At 36.1% G+C, this 15,283-nt stretch overlaps 2 protein-coding genes and 1 long non-coding RNA gene across 4 annotated transcripts; 1 reads left to right on the top strand and 2 right to left on the bottom strand.

The window, feature by feature from the left end:
* Positions 1 to 2,370: 2,370 nt before the first annotated feature.
* On the top strand, positions 2,371 to 3,706 carry LOC126782210 (uncharacterized). The gene is made up of 2 exons (XR_007670746.1): positions 2,371 to 2,473; positions 2,747 to 3,706. It is a non-coding gene; the product is annotated as an uncharacterized LOC126782210 (long non-coding RNA).
* Positions 3,707 to 8,822: 5,116 nt separating this feature from the next.
* On the bottom strand, positions 8,823 to 10,185 carry LOC126782199 (desiccation-related protein PCC13-62-like). The gene is made up of 3 exons (XM_050507408.1): positions 9,860 to 10,185; positions 9,514 to 9,739; positions 8,823 to 9,321 (listed from the first exon to the last, which is right to left on the bottom strand). Exons 1-3 carry the CDS (start codon positions 10,183 to 10,185, stop codon positions 8,944 to 8,946), a joined length of 930 nt encoding a protein of 309 aa, XP_050363365.1. The 3' UTR covers positions 8,823 to 8,943.
* A 924-nt stretch (positions 10,186 to 11,109) lies between these two features.
* LOC126782200 (bifunctional protein FolD 2) lies at positions 11,110 to 14,742 on the bottom strand. Of its 2 annotated transcripts, none has more exons than XM_050507409.1 (6): positions 14,624 to 14,742; positions 12,817 to 13,006; positions 12,561 to 12,744; positions 12,316 to 12,473; positions 11,927 to 12,139; positions 11,110 to 11,518 (listed from the first exon to the last, which is right to left on the bottom strand). In XM_050507409.1, exons 2-6 carry the CDS (start codon positions 12,928 to 12,930, stop codon positions 11,288 to 11,290), a joined length of 900 nt encoding a protein of 299 aa, XP_050363366.1. In that variant the 5' UTR covers positions 12,931 to 13,006; positions 14,624 to 14,742; the 3' UTR covers positions 11,110 to 11,287. The 2 variants fall into 2 exon arrangements, with proteins under 2 accessions (XP_050363366.1, XP_050363367.1); XM_050507410.1 differs by having other exon boundaries at positions 12,817 to 12,999; positions 14,624 to 14,722.
* Between the last annotated feature and the right edge of the window lie 541 nt (positions 14,743 to 15,283).

Genomic DNA, 15,283 nt, shown 5'->3' with positions numbered 1-15,283 from the left:
ATGTGGAGATCGTGCCCTGGCAGTTTCTCTCAAGTTTGGAGATTGTGGAATCCTCTCTTCCTGTACAGTTTGTTTTCCAATTTCCATTTTATTTGGCTAGTTTACGATAATATTATTCCAGCAATATTTAGACTTTAATGAAAAATAATAGAACTGTAGGTAAATTGAGAAATTTTAAAATTTAACCATCTGACTTCTTTAATTTTTCTTTTGACTTTATTAATAGAATATATATATATATATATATATATATTCAACCTGAAACCTCCCTTTAATCCCTATGCAAACACACTCAACTATCTTTTAGCAGCCTATTCAATCCCTTATATTGCACTAGGAGGTTATGTTGGCAGAATCTCTAACCGTATGATAGAGCGTTAATTAAAACGTTTATAATAAACTCTGTAAAATATCGTCGTTAGTATAGAATAAGCAGAGATCGTTCAGTCCGGGAAATTGAAAGGAACTCTAAACTTTAGTGTTAACAAATAATATGGGGTTTTAGATAGATTATTAACTACTAATGAAAATAAATCATAAATTACTATTTACATGATCGACTTCTCTTTAATAAACTTAAAACAAATTTACCATTACACCACATAATTACAAGTTCGAACCTATCATGCATTCTAATTTGACCAATTACATACTTTTTAGACACCAATACAATTAGAGCCTTATGGGATCATCTAATCATGTAAGATTTCAATTAAAATTTAGATTGACTTAGGGCCTAATCTAAATTTGTATGCAATCGAATTCAATAACACTTAGAATAGAAATCAAACAAGATTACATTTAAGCACCAAATCCTTGTTGGAGACATGTTTCATGTATGACGTCACCCACTATGGTTTCACATGCAAATTTCCATAATTTTTACCACTTTAATCAACACAAACTGAACCTACTTAGGGCATGATTCGATTTGTGTCAATATGATTGATGAATCTAGCACTCAAACACAATCTCAGGAACTGCATCCCAGCACTAAATTGATATGCACATATCTGAAAATTATCTAAAAGTATGAGATGAAATTGGCATATGGGAGAACGGCTTGCTGTTTTAGTGAATGATGTTTTGAGGTAGTATTTTGGTAGAGTTTTGGATCTTGAATGCAAGTGAGAAGTGATATTTTTCTTTGTGAATGATGTGCTATTTATAGAAGAGTTTTGACTTCTTGAATATTATAGCTATGACTTGTTCTTTTCAATTTCTTTCACTTATTTTTGTCATTGGTGGGTACAATCTCCTTTGATAAATTCATTCTTTTTCTCCTTTTTAGGTGTCTCATTCTTTCTTTTTTACATTATCTCCTTTTATTCTCTTCATTTTTCTTTCTCCTCAATTTCTTTCACTTATTTTTGTCATTGGTGAGTGCAATCTCCTTTGATAAATTCATTATTTTTCTCTTTTGTGGGCGTCTCTTTCTTTCTCTTTTGCATTATCTCTTTTTATTCTCTTCCTGTTTCTTTCTCTCTTTTTCTTTCACTTATTTTTGTCATTGGTAGGTGCAATCTCCTTTGATAAATTCATTCTTTTTCTTCTTTGTAGGTGTCTCATTCTTTCTTTATTTTCCTCATTTGCTTGACTTTTCCTTTCTTCATTGTACAATCTGAAAATAATAAAAGACAAGATAATTCATATAAAAATATCAAATAAGTTACTAAAATAGGAGAGTAAGATTAGGAAAGTTACGGAATAAAAGTTTAGGTTCAGGTACGATTTTCCCAAATAGTACGTTTTCTAGTCTAAAAATGATTCCAAATGCAAGAATGACTTTCAAAATATCGCCAATGCGATCAAAACGTAGAAAGATGAAGACTCCTAATCCAACTAGGTTTCCTAGTCCTACAAGGATTCTTACTCAAATTAGGACTCTAAACTAATTTTACGTTTTTAACTCATGTAAGCACAAAAATGCATCTAATACCGTCCACGACTCTTACTACGACTCAATAACTCAATAGTACAACAATAAAGACTAAACAAAGTACAAATGAAGGTAAAAACATGTTAAGAACGTCGCACAAAGTGCTCTTATCACGGTATCACCGTTGTTAATCGTTCAGTAAGAGTTATATACGAACTCTATTTTCAAATTAGTCACAAAATTTACTCAAACGCGTTCCGTTGTATATGAGCTGACCTATGTTGCACGGACACGCAAAAATGGTCGCGTATCGCGTGTCAAACACGGACACGCGTATTGGACACGCGGACACGCGCAAATACGCTCGGACACGCGTGTCTGATTTTGGACACGCGGTGGACACGTGCGTGTCTGGACTGGACACGAAAATAACAAGGACACGCATGGGTATAATTGAGATTTAACAAAAAAACATAAAAAAAACATAAACATTAGGTCAGGATAGTTGGATCATGCCGGGAATACAAGGTCGGGAAACTGGAAGTTCGAGTCGGACAGTTCTGGCAAGATGACAAATGGGTTGTGGTTGGGAAGGTAATATTATCTAAATCTGTTTTGCTTTTTAGTTTCTTCATCTTACATATTGGAGTTTTATGAGCAAAATTCTTGAAGTTTGAGGATTTAATTGTGATATCATGCTTCATACGATATGTATTCTTTAGTCGAATTTCATCTTTAGGAGTTTCAATTTTGAATTTTTAATTTCATAATTGAATTTAGTCTGTAATAATCTCTGAAATACAGTTCCCATGTTGTTGTCTGTGTTGTTTTCATGTGCTAATTCCTTCTTCACTTTCTGGCACTCAGGGTTCAAGTCAATATGAGAATGAAAAGCATGGTGAAATTTCAACTCTAAAAGCTCAGAAAGTCACTTTCAAGAGATTCTACACTGCAGCCTCTCAGAATCTGAAAAGAGGATCATCAAACTTGTATTCCCAAGATGAAGCTTATGGTGGAGCAACTGAGAAGTTTCGAGCAGTTGAGAGAGATGGAAGGTGTCAAAGAGTCATTGCTAGCAACTTATCTAGATTAGCTGAATAGGAAGATGTTGCTTTGCCAAGTCAGATGTTGGGTGGAAAAGAACTATGTGCTACTCTTAACAACAGAACAACCGTATTGTCTGAGGTTGATCTAGAAAAGAAGAAATCAAATGGTAATGTTGGGTGTTGATTTGCTGTTAAATTGAAGTCAGATGATGTTGATACTATTACGTGCTCAGTAGGTAGCTGTAGCATCGGTAGAAATGATCCCTATAAGTCACCTCATCATGTTTCTTCGGGTTCTACTGGAGATTTTAAAGACCAGTTTTGTGATGCTGAATCTGTTTGTCACTTGGGATATGAGGAAGAAAACTGTGTCCTTCCCACAAAGAAAGAATTGGTTGCTGAGATCCATAGGTTAGAGCTGCAAGCCTACCGGTGCACAATAGAGGCATTGCATGCATCGGGACCTTTAAGCTGGGAACAAGAAGAATTGGTGACAAATCTTCGTCTTTCACTTCATATATCAAATGATGAACATTTATTGGAACTTAGAAACTTAATATCTGCAGATAACAACATTCAAATTAGATGACAGGAAAACTAGAATTATGTCTTGTGATTCAATTTTTCCCTCTAGCTGTAGTGTCTGATGAATGATACTCATAATGACCTGGCTGCACTGTAAGAAAGAAGATGAGTTGTTTTCATATCCTTTTGTATTTAGTTAAAACATAGTGGTTCAGTTCAAAGTTCAAGCTCAATGTAGTACAGACTTTTCTCAGTACACATCTTATCAAATACATCTTTGAGTATCAATTAGTCTCTTCTGTATGTCTTTCTCTAGGGTTGTACTAACAGCAATATTACAATTATGAGACTCATCATATGTTAACTATAGTAAGTTGCCTGTGTATGTAACTTCTTACCGTTCTATGGTTGAATTCCTGCAAATAATGAACCTGTGTTTTGATATCACTATGTTTATTTTTTTTTGGTTCTCTTTTTTATTCGTACAGCTTGCAGCTTTCTCTTAGATGTTCTGGTCAAGATATATGTTGCATTGTTTATATGAGTATATGGTTTGATTGCCACCCTATCACTTGGAAGTATGCCATTTCATTTATGGGTGTTTGTTAAGCATATTGTGTTGTTTGATCCTCAGGATCATGAGTGGAAGTTCAACTCTTATTAGTTCCAGCGCCGGGTCTGTTAATGTCGGGTCTGCTAATGCCGGTTCTAGTACTGGAGGGTCTGGAGGTGGAGATGCTGGAAATGAACAAAGGGTAGTAGATGATAAAGTTCCTTTATGGATGTTTGTTACGAAGATTAGCAAACCTCCAACTGGAGGTAACTGGAGGTGGCAATGCAATTTTTGCAAGCTGTACTTCAATAGCTCACACACTAGAGTTAAGAGTCAATTGCTAAAAAAAAGAACCGCAGGTATTGCTTGTTGCACCAAGGTTAATCCTGAAGCATATGCTAAATTACATAAGTTGGTGAATGAGTGCAAGGAGAGATTAGCAAATGCAGCTAGTAGACAAGTTCCTCTACCATCATCAGGACAACAAAAATATTAGACCACAAAGAGCGGAAGATTTGGTATTTGTGCATACCAATCTTCGCCTCTTAGTAAGGCAAAGCCAGAACTACAATCAAGGTAACACTAAAATGTGGGATGTTGGAGGTGATGAGTTTGATTCATTGGAGGACACTAATGTTAGAAGACTTGAGATTGCCGAACTTTCACTTGATGAACCACAATTGGAGGCGGTTTTGTTTGGTGATGATGATGATATTGAAGTGGGAGTCATTGAAGAAGATGGTATTGGTGGAGATGAGTGAAATCTAGTTCTCTTCTTTTTATTTATCATGTGTTTTGATTATGAAACTTTGTTTGAATGTGGATTGACTAAGTTTTAATTTTAGAAACTATATTTTTAATATAAAATTTAATTAACGTGTCCACCACGTGTCCAAGTCAGACACTTGAGATTTTGACGTGTCCGCGTATCGTATCGTGTCGAATACGGACACACGTGTCCGTATCCGTGCAACATAGAAAGTGCCAAACCCAAACCCTATCCTTCTGAAAAAGAGGCATGAGAGCTACGTACTTGTTTGGTATTAGGCTATTAGAGCATTTTGGAGATGCTAAAAGTTGTTGCCAAATTTAAATTTTGGCATCTGACGACACATATAGCATTTGCTATTTTGACTAATCTTGATTTCCAATAGAGATGTTTAATTTGAATATTATTTTAATATATACCATTTTTTTCTTATTTTCTTTCTTTCATCTTGTATTAAGTGTTAAATCTATGGTATGCCATGTCCAAACTGCAGTAACATTATAGCAAATCTATAACCAATATTACGTGAGATACAACAAAATAAATTTTTAATATCCATATTCATAATTATCAATATGCACACCAACATGTCCTTTATGGCATTGCTAAACAATCAATTCTAGCTCTTTGATGATAAATCAGAGAATGTGGTTTCAGTTCTAAAAAAAGGGAGAAGTAGCATACCAGTCTTCAAAATCCGTACAACTATACAAATACCAAACCTTATACGTTAGTCTTATGAAAAAGGGAACTTGTACAGAACAACATATAACAGCAAGTTCTTTGTTGAAGACTTGAAGTTTAACTGACTTGTGGAATCCATTCTGGGTGTCCTCATTAATCCCACAGCAAGTTTAAACGACTAGTATGAAGTTTCACTAGCATTACAGTTCCTATATTGATCCAAATAGTTTTTTTTTAAAAGTAAAATAAAATAGAGAACAAATTACCTGCATAATAGAAGACCTACTATTCACATAAATCAACAAAAAAGACAACAAAGATCGTATAGAGCGGTGGAGATGGCATTGTACTACATTTAGAAACATGAAAGCCTGGAGTTATATGTGCCAAGTGATTATACAACTGGTACAAGTACCTTGTGGAATTACATAAACTATTAACCAAGAAAAAAGCACCAAGATATCCTTCTAACTTGTTGAAACTAATCCAGGTCACCAAATATCAAATATCATACAAGGAACAAAGTTTGCAAATTCATCTTAAAGAAAATAAGGAAGTTGGCCTTCTGTTTTGGTACTGTAACTATAAATTTTCATTATCTGATAATCAAGCCAAGCAATGTTCTTACCGAGACTCGTGATGTAAGGGCAGTACTTGATGGATGTAATCTGGCCCATCCTTCTATTCCCCTCTGTAAAAAATGAAATTGCGTCAAGGATCAATAAATATCAATTGCTGGATAATATGACATAGAAAATAGGAGTGACAAGCTTTTACCCCTTCAAGAATTCGAAGAAAAAGAGAATGATGTATTCGAAATCGTCTCCAGAATATCAAGGCCCATGAATTGGATTTTCAGCGAAAAACTCCTGGTAAATTTTTTGATGGCCTTGAGATCCTTGGTGTAAACTTCCGACCATGAATTGAACCCCGACGTCTTCTCCTACCACTTACTAATTTCTCTTGTGGAGAAATCGTTTGCAGATGTAATTCTTCATCTGAGTGACGAATATGCAAGAGCCCAAAATTCCTCATTTGCGGCATCAGAGGAAGAATCTGAAAAATTCAAATCCACATCCAACACATTAACGAAATCAAAGAATGAGTATGGTAGAAGAAAAGGTTCTGGATCGAATATGAAACTGCGATGGTGTATAGAGAGAGATGAAAAGAGTGTTGAGGATGAAGAAACAATAAAAAAGAAAAGACATTCGCGTTTTTGGGTGCCAAATTTGACATCGCTCTTCAAGATGTTAAATACACATGTATTTGGCATTTGTTGGAGTTGATTTTGGGCTGCCTTTTAGAGCTATTGGGCCTCCAGGTGGCAAATAGCATCTGGGGTGGAGATGTTCTTAGCAGCCCGGACCCTCAAATGGAAATATGGAATCAACTAATTATTTGTAAAGCTTTTTGAGATGAGTATTTGTCTTGATTTATACGTATCACACCATTATATGTTTATACGTACTAACGAGATAATCAGAGCCATATAGTCTTGTACATGTGCGATGCACGTGGTTTGGTCTCACGAGTTTGTAGAATTTTATTTGAAGTGTATTCTTGAAAGACAATTTTTTTTTTGTAATTTTATTTCCTACGAAGAATAGTCTTGGTAAAAACATTGGTGAAACATTTGTATTTTTATATAATCGTCCTTATGTCTATGTGTGAGGATAAAAGACATAAATGCCGATTTGCACCCCAAACTTGGCTGAAATTGTCAATTTGCACCCCGAACTTGCATTTAAGTCAATTTACCTCCTAAACTTGGTAAAAAATTGCCGATTTACACCATGAATTTGTATTTGAGTCAATTTACCTTCTAAATTTGGTAAAAATTGCCGATTTGCACCCCATTTGTTAAATTTAACTGTTTCTATCCAATTTTGCGTCACATGTCATGCATTTAAGGGATAGTCTTGTCATTATATATTTATTCATATTGAATAATGAAATAAATTAATAAAATTACTTAAGAGGAACACTTGCTATAATGTTTGTTTTTTCGAAACATGTTATTGATTTATATATTTATTATTTTACGTGATATAGTATGTTAAAAGATATTAGAAAAATATAAATAAATACATTGAAAATTAAAAATAAATGTGTGTTCTGGGAGAATTACTATTCTACCATTGTGTGTGTCTTAGCCTTATTAGGTTTCCTGTTAGAGATAGATTCACATCTCTGTAATAGATTAGGACTCCGAATCCTATGGGATTGTGGTTATGTAATGCCTATATATTGACCTCATTATCAATCAATAAACGGTTACGTTATGTTCTATTACGTCGTTATTATTCTCTTTTTGTTCATCCTCCAACAATGTGTACATATAAAAATATATTTATACACAACACACTATATTTGAATGGGTGGGTATATTGAATATATAATTCAAAGTAGGATTAAGTAGATAGAAAAAAAGATGTAAATAAATTATTTGATTAACAAAATAATCCTCATTTTAAAGAATATTTTTATTTGTTTTTAAGAAAAATATAAATAGAAAATGACAACATTACCCCTCATGTGCATGACATGTGACGCAAAATTGGATAAAAACAGTTAAATTTAACGGATGTGGTGCAAATCGGCAAATGTTTACCAAGTTTAGGAGGTACATTGACTCAAATACAAGTTCGGGGTGTAAATCGGCAATTTTTACCAAATTTAGGAGGTAAATTGACTCAAATGCAAGTTCAGGGTGCAAATTGACAATTTCAGCCAAGTTTGGGGTGCAAATCGGCATTTATGCCAGGATAAAATTATAGAAGAGTATATTTGACAGTTCACAATTTGATGAAGTTTTGGGTGCTCTCTTTATAGTAGTACTAGTGTCGTACCCGTGCGTGCGATGCACGTGTTTTGATCGCACATGTTGGTAAAATTTTATTTGAAGTATATTTTGAAAACCAATCATTTTATGTAATTATGTTTCTTATGAATGATAGTTTTGGTAAAACGCATTAGTAAAATATTTTTATTTTTACATAATTGTCCTTATGTTTATATGTGATGATAAAATTATAAAATGGTAGATTCGACAGTTTATAATTTTGTGAAGTTTTTGGATGCTAACTTTATAGTAGTAGAGATAGATAGATAATTTGCAGTCACACAAGTCAGATCGAGCTTCTTGATAATGGTAGTTTCAATTTTCCTTCCCAAATATCATACGCAATTATTATATTTCAAATTATAGATCAAGTAATTAGAAGAGATCAAGCATGAAGAATAAATATTGTATTACATCCTATGATCGAGGTTATAAGTACGCTGCAACCGAAACGTACTGATCGAGGTTGTTCGATATGAGAATTCCTATCAGTTAATTTTCATCAACCACCTTATTTGTAGATATATTTATGAATTATATATATACACGTACACGTAATTATATATACACAATCGTGACAAATCGATTCGCAAGCAATTTGTTGATGGCCTTGAGATACATTCAATTACACAGATGTGATAATTAATCTAGCTTCAGGAAATGCCTTGCAATTCTCCCGTTTGCACCTTCAGGGTAAAACCCGCCCGGCAGTGATTCATTGCCACTGGCATATACAATCCTCAGTATCTCCTGCGGTGTCCTTGCATATGCAAGCGAGTTAGGATCGGCCGATATGATGTTACTGGACGTCCGATTCTCGGCACCGAGCTCCTCCGGCACTATGACGCCTTCATCTTTGATCCCACACATGCCAAGCTCGTTCCGAAGCTTGGAAATTCGGTTTGTAAAATCAGCCACTGTGAGATTATAGGGCTCCACCTTCTCAAAGGCTCTCTGATAGAGATGATCACGTATGACTGCATCTTGTCCCGCCTCAACCCCTAAAAGTGATGCAGCCAACTATAGAACAAAATAATGTATCATAATTATAATGTATAAATTATTAATTGTCACTTGAAGGTATAGATTGACCAGTAGATATGTATGTCCATGTATTCAATGTTATATAACTACTTACTACTGTCACATTCTATATAAAGATGAGTCCAAGCATAAACTTGTCTTGGAAATGAGAGATGAGTTCTTACGTACTCTGCGAGATGTCATGTTTTTAAGGTATGGAATTGTGCCAACATAACCATTTTCTCCCACATAAGGCATGGTGTAGGCTGCCAAGAGAAACTTCTTTGTGTCCGCATATGGATCGAATGGAGGGATCAATTTGAAACCAACTGCTCGATCCATTAGGTTTGCGAAATTCTGACTGCTGATATCTAACAAAGGCCTAGGAAACCCTCCTGCTTCTCTAATAATTGATCTGAAATAGCAAATACACCATCATAACGAGGGGAGAGGCAGCTTCACATTCAAGCAAGAAAAATATATATAAGAACGCGCGCACAAATATGTTGATATATATGGCTGATCATTTGTATACCTGACATGACCAACTTCTTGATAACCGAATTCCTCGATGATACAACGAACAAGAGGGTCAAGATTCGCCTTCTGAGCACCGATTGGAGGCGGGCCGCCTAGGGCTAATTCTGGACTGATTTCATCTAAACCTTTGCCCAGGGCTCCATTCAGGAAATACTCAGCCTCTAACATTTCCAAGTTCAAAGCAAACTGAAGCCGGTCCTGATCATTAGCTTTGATCAAATTGGGATCACAGTTGGCAGCATGACCTGAGCAAAGCAGCAGCTCAGATATCCCAACTAAACAGAAAGCTAGAGGAAGAACTAAGGCACTACGTATACTCATTGAAGCAGCCATTATTACTTCGAATTCATGAATTGCAGACAACTAACGAAGTAGGTCGTTATATATATGTAGAGCGGAATTTTAGAGTGCGACTTTTGGGGAAGATGAACTCAACTCGCGCACGTAGCTGAGCTAACCCATAATTGTACGTAGCGAATTCGTGTTTGAGTGATAGACTAACAGTTTGGCAAATCAACTTTACCATTTTTAGATATAAGAAACCGACTGAAGCTTGCACTTTGAGTTTGCTTGTCTCTGCAATACTTTCCCTAAACAGCTAAGCCTCTACTACTGGTTGGTTCGAATAGATAGTCAAATGGTTAAACCGTCAATCAAGTAGGTGTTGTAGAGGAATGGGTTAGCATATGCATGTTTCTTCGGCCTGTTTCTTCTCTAACTTTTGGCAGTGGAACACTCACGTAATGAACAAGCAAAAGATTAGTAGGTGTGACTATGACATATGCCTCTGATTTCAACTAAGCGACCAATCTGCTTCAGCCGCGTACCCCAGAATCGTTTTCACCAAAAACAATTTTGTACGGATCTCACTGATGAAAATCAAAAACAGATTTGTGCAAACCCTAGGAGAATGACACTGATGGCCAAACGGCGTCTGATTACTAAATCAAAGTTAGCTTAGGAAACTCTAGTTGATTCATTGATATCATGGGTTGAAAATGGATGTCAGATTAATTCTGCAGTCTAGAAACTTAGGAAGTAGGGATGGTAAGCTCTGGAATGGCGTCAACAAACCTACTAAATCTCACTTCAGAAATGGCGATAGTTCTTGACTTACTGAGGATATATATCTTTCTATTGCTAATTATAACGATCCACTCTTTTCTATCTTTGGCACATATATAAGCTTGCTTAAGTTGACAAAAATTTAAAATAATAAGAGAAATCTAAAATTAATTTGAGAAGAAAGAAATCAAAGTCAGGAAGGATTTACTTTACTAAGTATCCATAACACCATGCAATATCAGTGAAAATCACAAGATTTTCCATCAAAGCCTGTAAACTCCATTGCAAAATTGTGTCCTGAAATTAGCAACAGCTTATTATGGGGACTAAGAACAGATTAACAGCTGTCTTTGGTCCTTTATTGTGCAATCACACGCTTAGCACCATCCAATGTGTTCTTCAGAAGCATTGCAACAGTCATTGGGCCAACGCCACCAGGAACCGGAGTTATCCATCCAGCTACCTTACATGCTTCCTGGAAATCTACATCCCCAACCAGTCGATAACCAGTCTTTTTACTGGGGTCATCAACAGCATTTGTGCCAACATCGATTATTGCAGCACCTGGTTTTATCCAACTACCCTTGATCTGCAGCAATTCAGTTATTCATTACTTAACAAAAAAGATGTATAGAGAAGTCATCAACTAAAATATGTAGATTAGCTCACAAGAGGATGCCATTCTTTTCATTAAACCAATAATACAGGACTGAAAGAGCTATATTATAAGGAATCAAAGGGATTGTCCTACAACTTACGAGTAAGAATGAAATTAAACAACTGATCCTATTCTATTTTCATTTGGTTTCTTTTCTTTGATACTCTAGTATGCTTTACTTAACCATGGATAGTGATCTGTGCTAGCATAAATTTAACAACTTTCAACTACTTTTAACTTGATCTAGGAAGAGCAGTAGATATTGCAAGACTAAATTAGATAACAGCTGCTTGTAATAACACGACTGTATATCTAAGAACATTAAGGTGAACTGCCTACCATCATTGCCTGCCCTGCAGCAGCAATAATAATGTCCGCTTCACGAATGATATGCTCTGGATCAGGAGTGTTTGAATGAACTATGGTAACAGTAGCATTGGCTTTCAAAAGCAGCAAAGAAACTGGCAGTCCAACTATGTTACTTCTTCCCACCACCACTGCTTTCTTTCCCGTTATGCTTATACCACTCCGCGAAAGAAGTTCAAGACAGCCCTGTGGAGAAAAACACCAAGGCAACCATTTACTTCATCAATGACTTCTCAGAGTTCCATATGTATACATCTCGGACAATATGAATTGTTCAGGTAACAGAGCACAAAACATAAGAGCATAAGGTGTGTGCACATCTGCTTCTATCTATGTTTGAATACATTACTTGAGTGTCTTGCCTTGGGAGTGCAAGGGAGGAATAAAGGCTCTCTGCCTTTCATTGCAAGCTTGCCGATGTTGAGAGGATGAAACCCATCTACATCCTTCTCGATGCTGATTTCAGTCAACACTTTCTCTTCATTAATATGCCTTGGCAATGGAAGCTGAACAAGTATGCCTGCGTGACACATATAGCCGCTTAGCAAAATTGCAATTTTGGAAAAAATATTAGTTTCAGATTCCAATATGCAAAAAAGTTACCAACCATGTACATCAGGATTCACATTTAATTCCTGAACTTTGGCTAGGAGATCCTCTAGGGACACATTCTCAGGGAGATCTATGTCCACAGATTTAATGCCAACTTCAGTACATGCCTTTCGCTTCATGCTGACATAACTTTGGGAGTCCTTCCTGCTCCCCACAATCACTACTGCCAATCCAGGGACCTAAAGAATTGCATAACTGCATTGTCAAAATTCACCCACTAGATAAACTTCAACCATTCAGGTAGAGCAAACCTTGCCATATTTCTGAGATAGATGGCGAACTTCCTCAGCAATTTCATTTCGGATGGTCTGTGCTATGGCTTTGCCATCAATTATCTTAGCCTGGTGATCTGATTGTGACGCCATTGATCAACAACTCTCTCACTCTATTGGGGTTTCTGACTTCTGATAAGCCACTCCAACCTCAAGTGTATTCTGTAATCTGCCACAATCAATTGTCAGCATACCTACAGTTTATATCTTTACATGTGCTATGGTTAAGCAATGTAGCTGTATAGATAAAGTGACTGTCTTACCAAGAACACAAGCTTAATTAAAGCTTTCATTTTCCATTTCAAAGCCAATGTAATATGAAAATTGCCCTCTAAAACAGCATAATTTCCATTTCCTAGTCATCATTTGAACATATGCAACCGAGCTTAATCATATCATCAACATCCCAGTGCCTAGTTTCCTCTCTCAAGAATTGAGACCATTTTCCATCCCACAAGCAAATCAATGGTTCTAACAAGCTAAAAACCAAAATGCAAGCTTTCTTTAAATTTCAACAAACTCCTTAGCTAGAAGCAGAATACATACCACCCCCCAATATAAAATGAGATTATAAATGTGAAGTGTTTATAACCCGTGTGATTAGAATCCCAGATTTTCAATTGCTACACAAAGAGATCCTATTTTTTTACCACCCAGATTAAAAATGCATAATCATGAAATGGAAGAGATCATACCTAATTGTTTAAACTGGGATCCACTATCTGTTCAGTCTCCCTCTTACACTAACTTCATTAGCAGAAAGAAATAAAACGAAAAAGAATGGAGCATACTGGTAGGTAAAACGAAAAAGCATGAAACTTGGTACTTCCGGCGAACTGGAGAAGTTATACGTGACCGGTGTCGTTGCAGTTGAACATTTGTCAATGGGAGTGAAGACGAAAAGACTCAAAAGAGGGTGGAGCTATATTACAAATAAACTTGTACCACACAACAAGAACAATGTAAAGGCTAACTAATGTATATTCATGACCAAAGATATTAACTGCAAAATTCTACAAGATAACAGTATCATCTTTTGGAAGTAACTACTCATACAAACTTCTGTCAAAGACCCTCACCATTTTGTTTGTGGTTCTTTCTTTTTTCTTTTTGGCCAGCAAGACTTCCACAATATTGTTAAGAGTGATATAATCATTCTTTTCCTGAACATTATCTTGGACCTTAAGCATCATTGTTCCTTTCACAATGATGAGCCATCAATGGTTTATTACTGATTCATAATTTTCAGTTCCTTGATTCAGGAACTAAACAACTTACATGAATTTTATAAGATGTTGCCTCCCAGTATTCAGACTACACAGAACTAATCCTCTATATCTTTACTCTAATCACTAACCTAAATTTTTGTCATCTAGAATCTCCTTCTTTATAGTAATCAAGTTCTATCATGCAGTAATCCAAGTGAATTCAAACAGCAGCAAGAATGAAATGAGCACCTTGATTTCATTCTATAACTGTTACAACTCCTAACATGAACACATAATTGGTCCAGCTCCTAACATGATCAATGTCTAACAAGACGGCAGTACTCCTCTGTTTCAGAGTTCTCACCGCCGATTAACAACAAGCCGATGCACACCCAAATACATAAGATAGTGAGATACCCAACACCAAATCAGAATCTTACCGCTGATTAACGAAAAACCCTTATGCAAAACTTTGAAGAAAAGAGTAAATGCAATCACACACACGGAAGAAGAAGAAGAAGAATGAATGAATGAATGAATGAATCGAATTTGATTTCATCATAGTCATGGAAACGTACCCTCTGGAGATTCTAGGAGATGCAGTTTTCTTTCTTCAGGGTGGTGAGTAGGAAATGGAGAAAGCCGTAACTCGAGAGGAGGCGCTGGTCTCGTTTTTGGATTGCGAAACAATCTTGTAATTAGAGGATCTTTTGGAGGGTACTCAGTGTCATTTTAAAAGTTCCATTTATTCCCAAGATTTTCTGGCCATTCTAGTTTCCCGCCGAGGATCCGCTTAGCATCTAAGGCGCCCGCCTAATAAGCAATTACACTGACGCCCGACTAGAACCCGCCTAGCCTGTCCAGGCACCCGTCTATATTTGTGGATTTCTTTCAACACCTAACGCCTATACGAGGTGTTCAGGCATCTGAATGCTCATATCTCTCTCTCTCTCTCCCTCTCTCTATGCATGGTGAATCTCTCGCTCCCTCCATGTCTTCGTGCATGGTGATTGTTTCCCTCTCTCTAAACTTCTATCCTTATAACTTAGTAGACCTTGGTCTAGTTTTTAGTTTTGTTTCATTTTTGTTGTCGTTGACTTGTTGTGTACGTACATCAGTACATGTTATTGGTTTTTCGGATATTGTACTTGGTTACTTGGCAAACATTACACATGGTCAACGTACGGGCGGATCATTTCACAAAGTTAGAGATGCTCAAACATTCCCAACCAATCAGA

The sequence above is a fragment of the Argentina anserina genome, chromosome 2, assembly GCF_933775445.1.
Source record: "Argentina anserina chromosome 2, drPotAnse1.1, whole genome shotgun sequence".
Taxonomy (NCBI): domain Eukaryota; kingdom Viridiplantae; phylum Streptophyta; class Magnoliopsida; order Rosales; family Rosaceae; genus Argentina; species Argentina anserina.
Note: the sequence above shows the minus strand (reverse complement) of the source record. Positions and strands in the feature narration are given on the sequence as shown.

Excerpts from the sequence above, each read along its gene's own strand:
- LOC126782199 (XM_050507408.1), bottom strand. The coding sequence starts at position 10,185 with ATGAGTATACGTAGTGCCTTAGTTCTTCCTCTAGCTTTCTGTTTAGTT. Across the intron at positions 9,740-9,859 it reads CAAGAAGTTGGTCATGTCAG|ATCAATTATTAGAGAAGCAG; the intron begins GTATACAAATGA and ends TTGCTATTTCAG. Across the intron at positions 9,322-9,513 it reads AAAACATGACATCTCGCAGA|TTGGCTGCATCACTTTTAGG; the intron begins GTACGTAAGAAC and ends TTTGTTCTATAG.
- LOC126782200 (XM_050507409.1), bottom strand. The coding sequence starts at position 12,930 with ATGGCGTCACAATCAGATCACCAGGCTAAGATAATTGATGGCAAAGCC. Across the intron at positions 12,745-12,816 it reads TATCTCAGAAATATGGCAAG|GTCCCTGGATTGGCAGTAGT; the intron begins GTTTGCTCTACC and ends GCAATTCTTTAG. Across the intron at positions 12,474-12,560 it reads TGTGAATCCTGATGTACATG|GCATACTTGTTCAGCTTCCA; the intron begins GTTGGTAACTTT and ends TGTGTCACGCAG.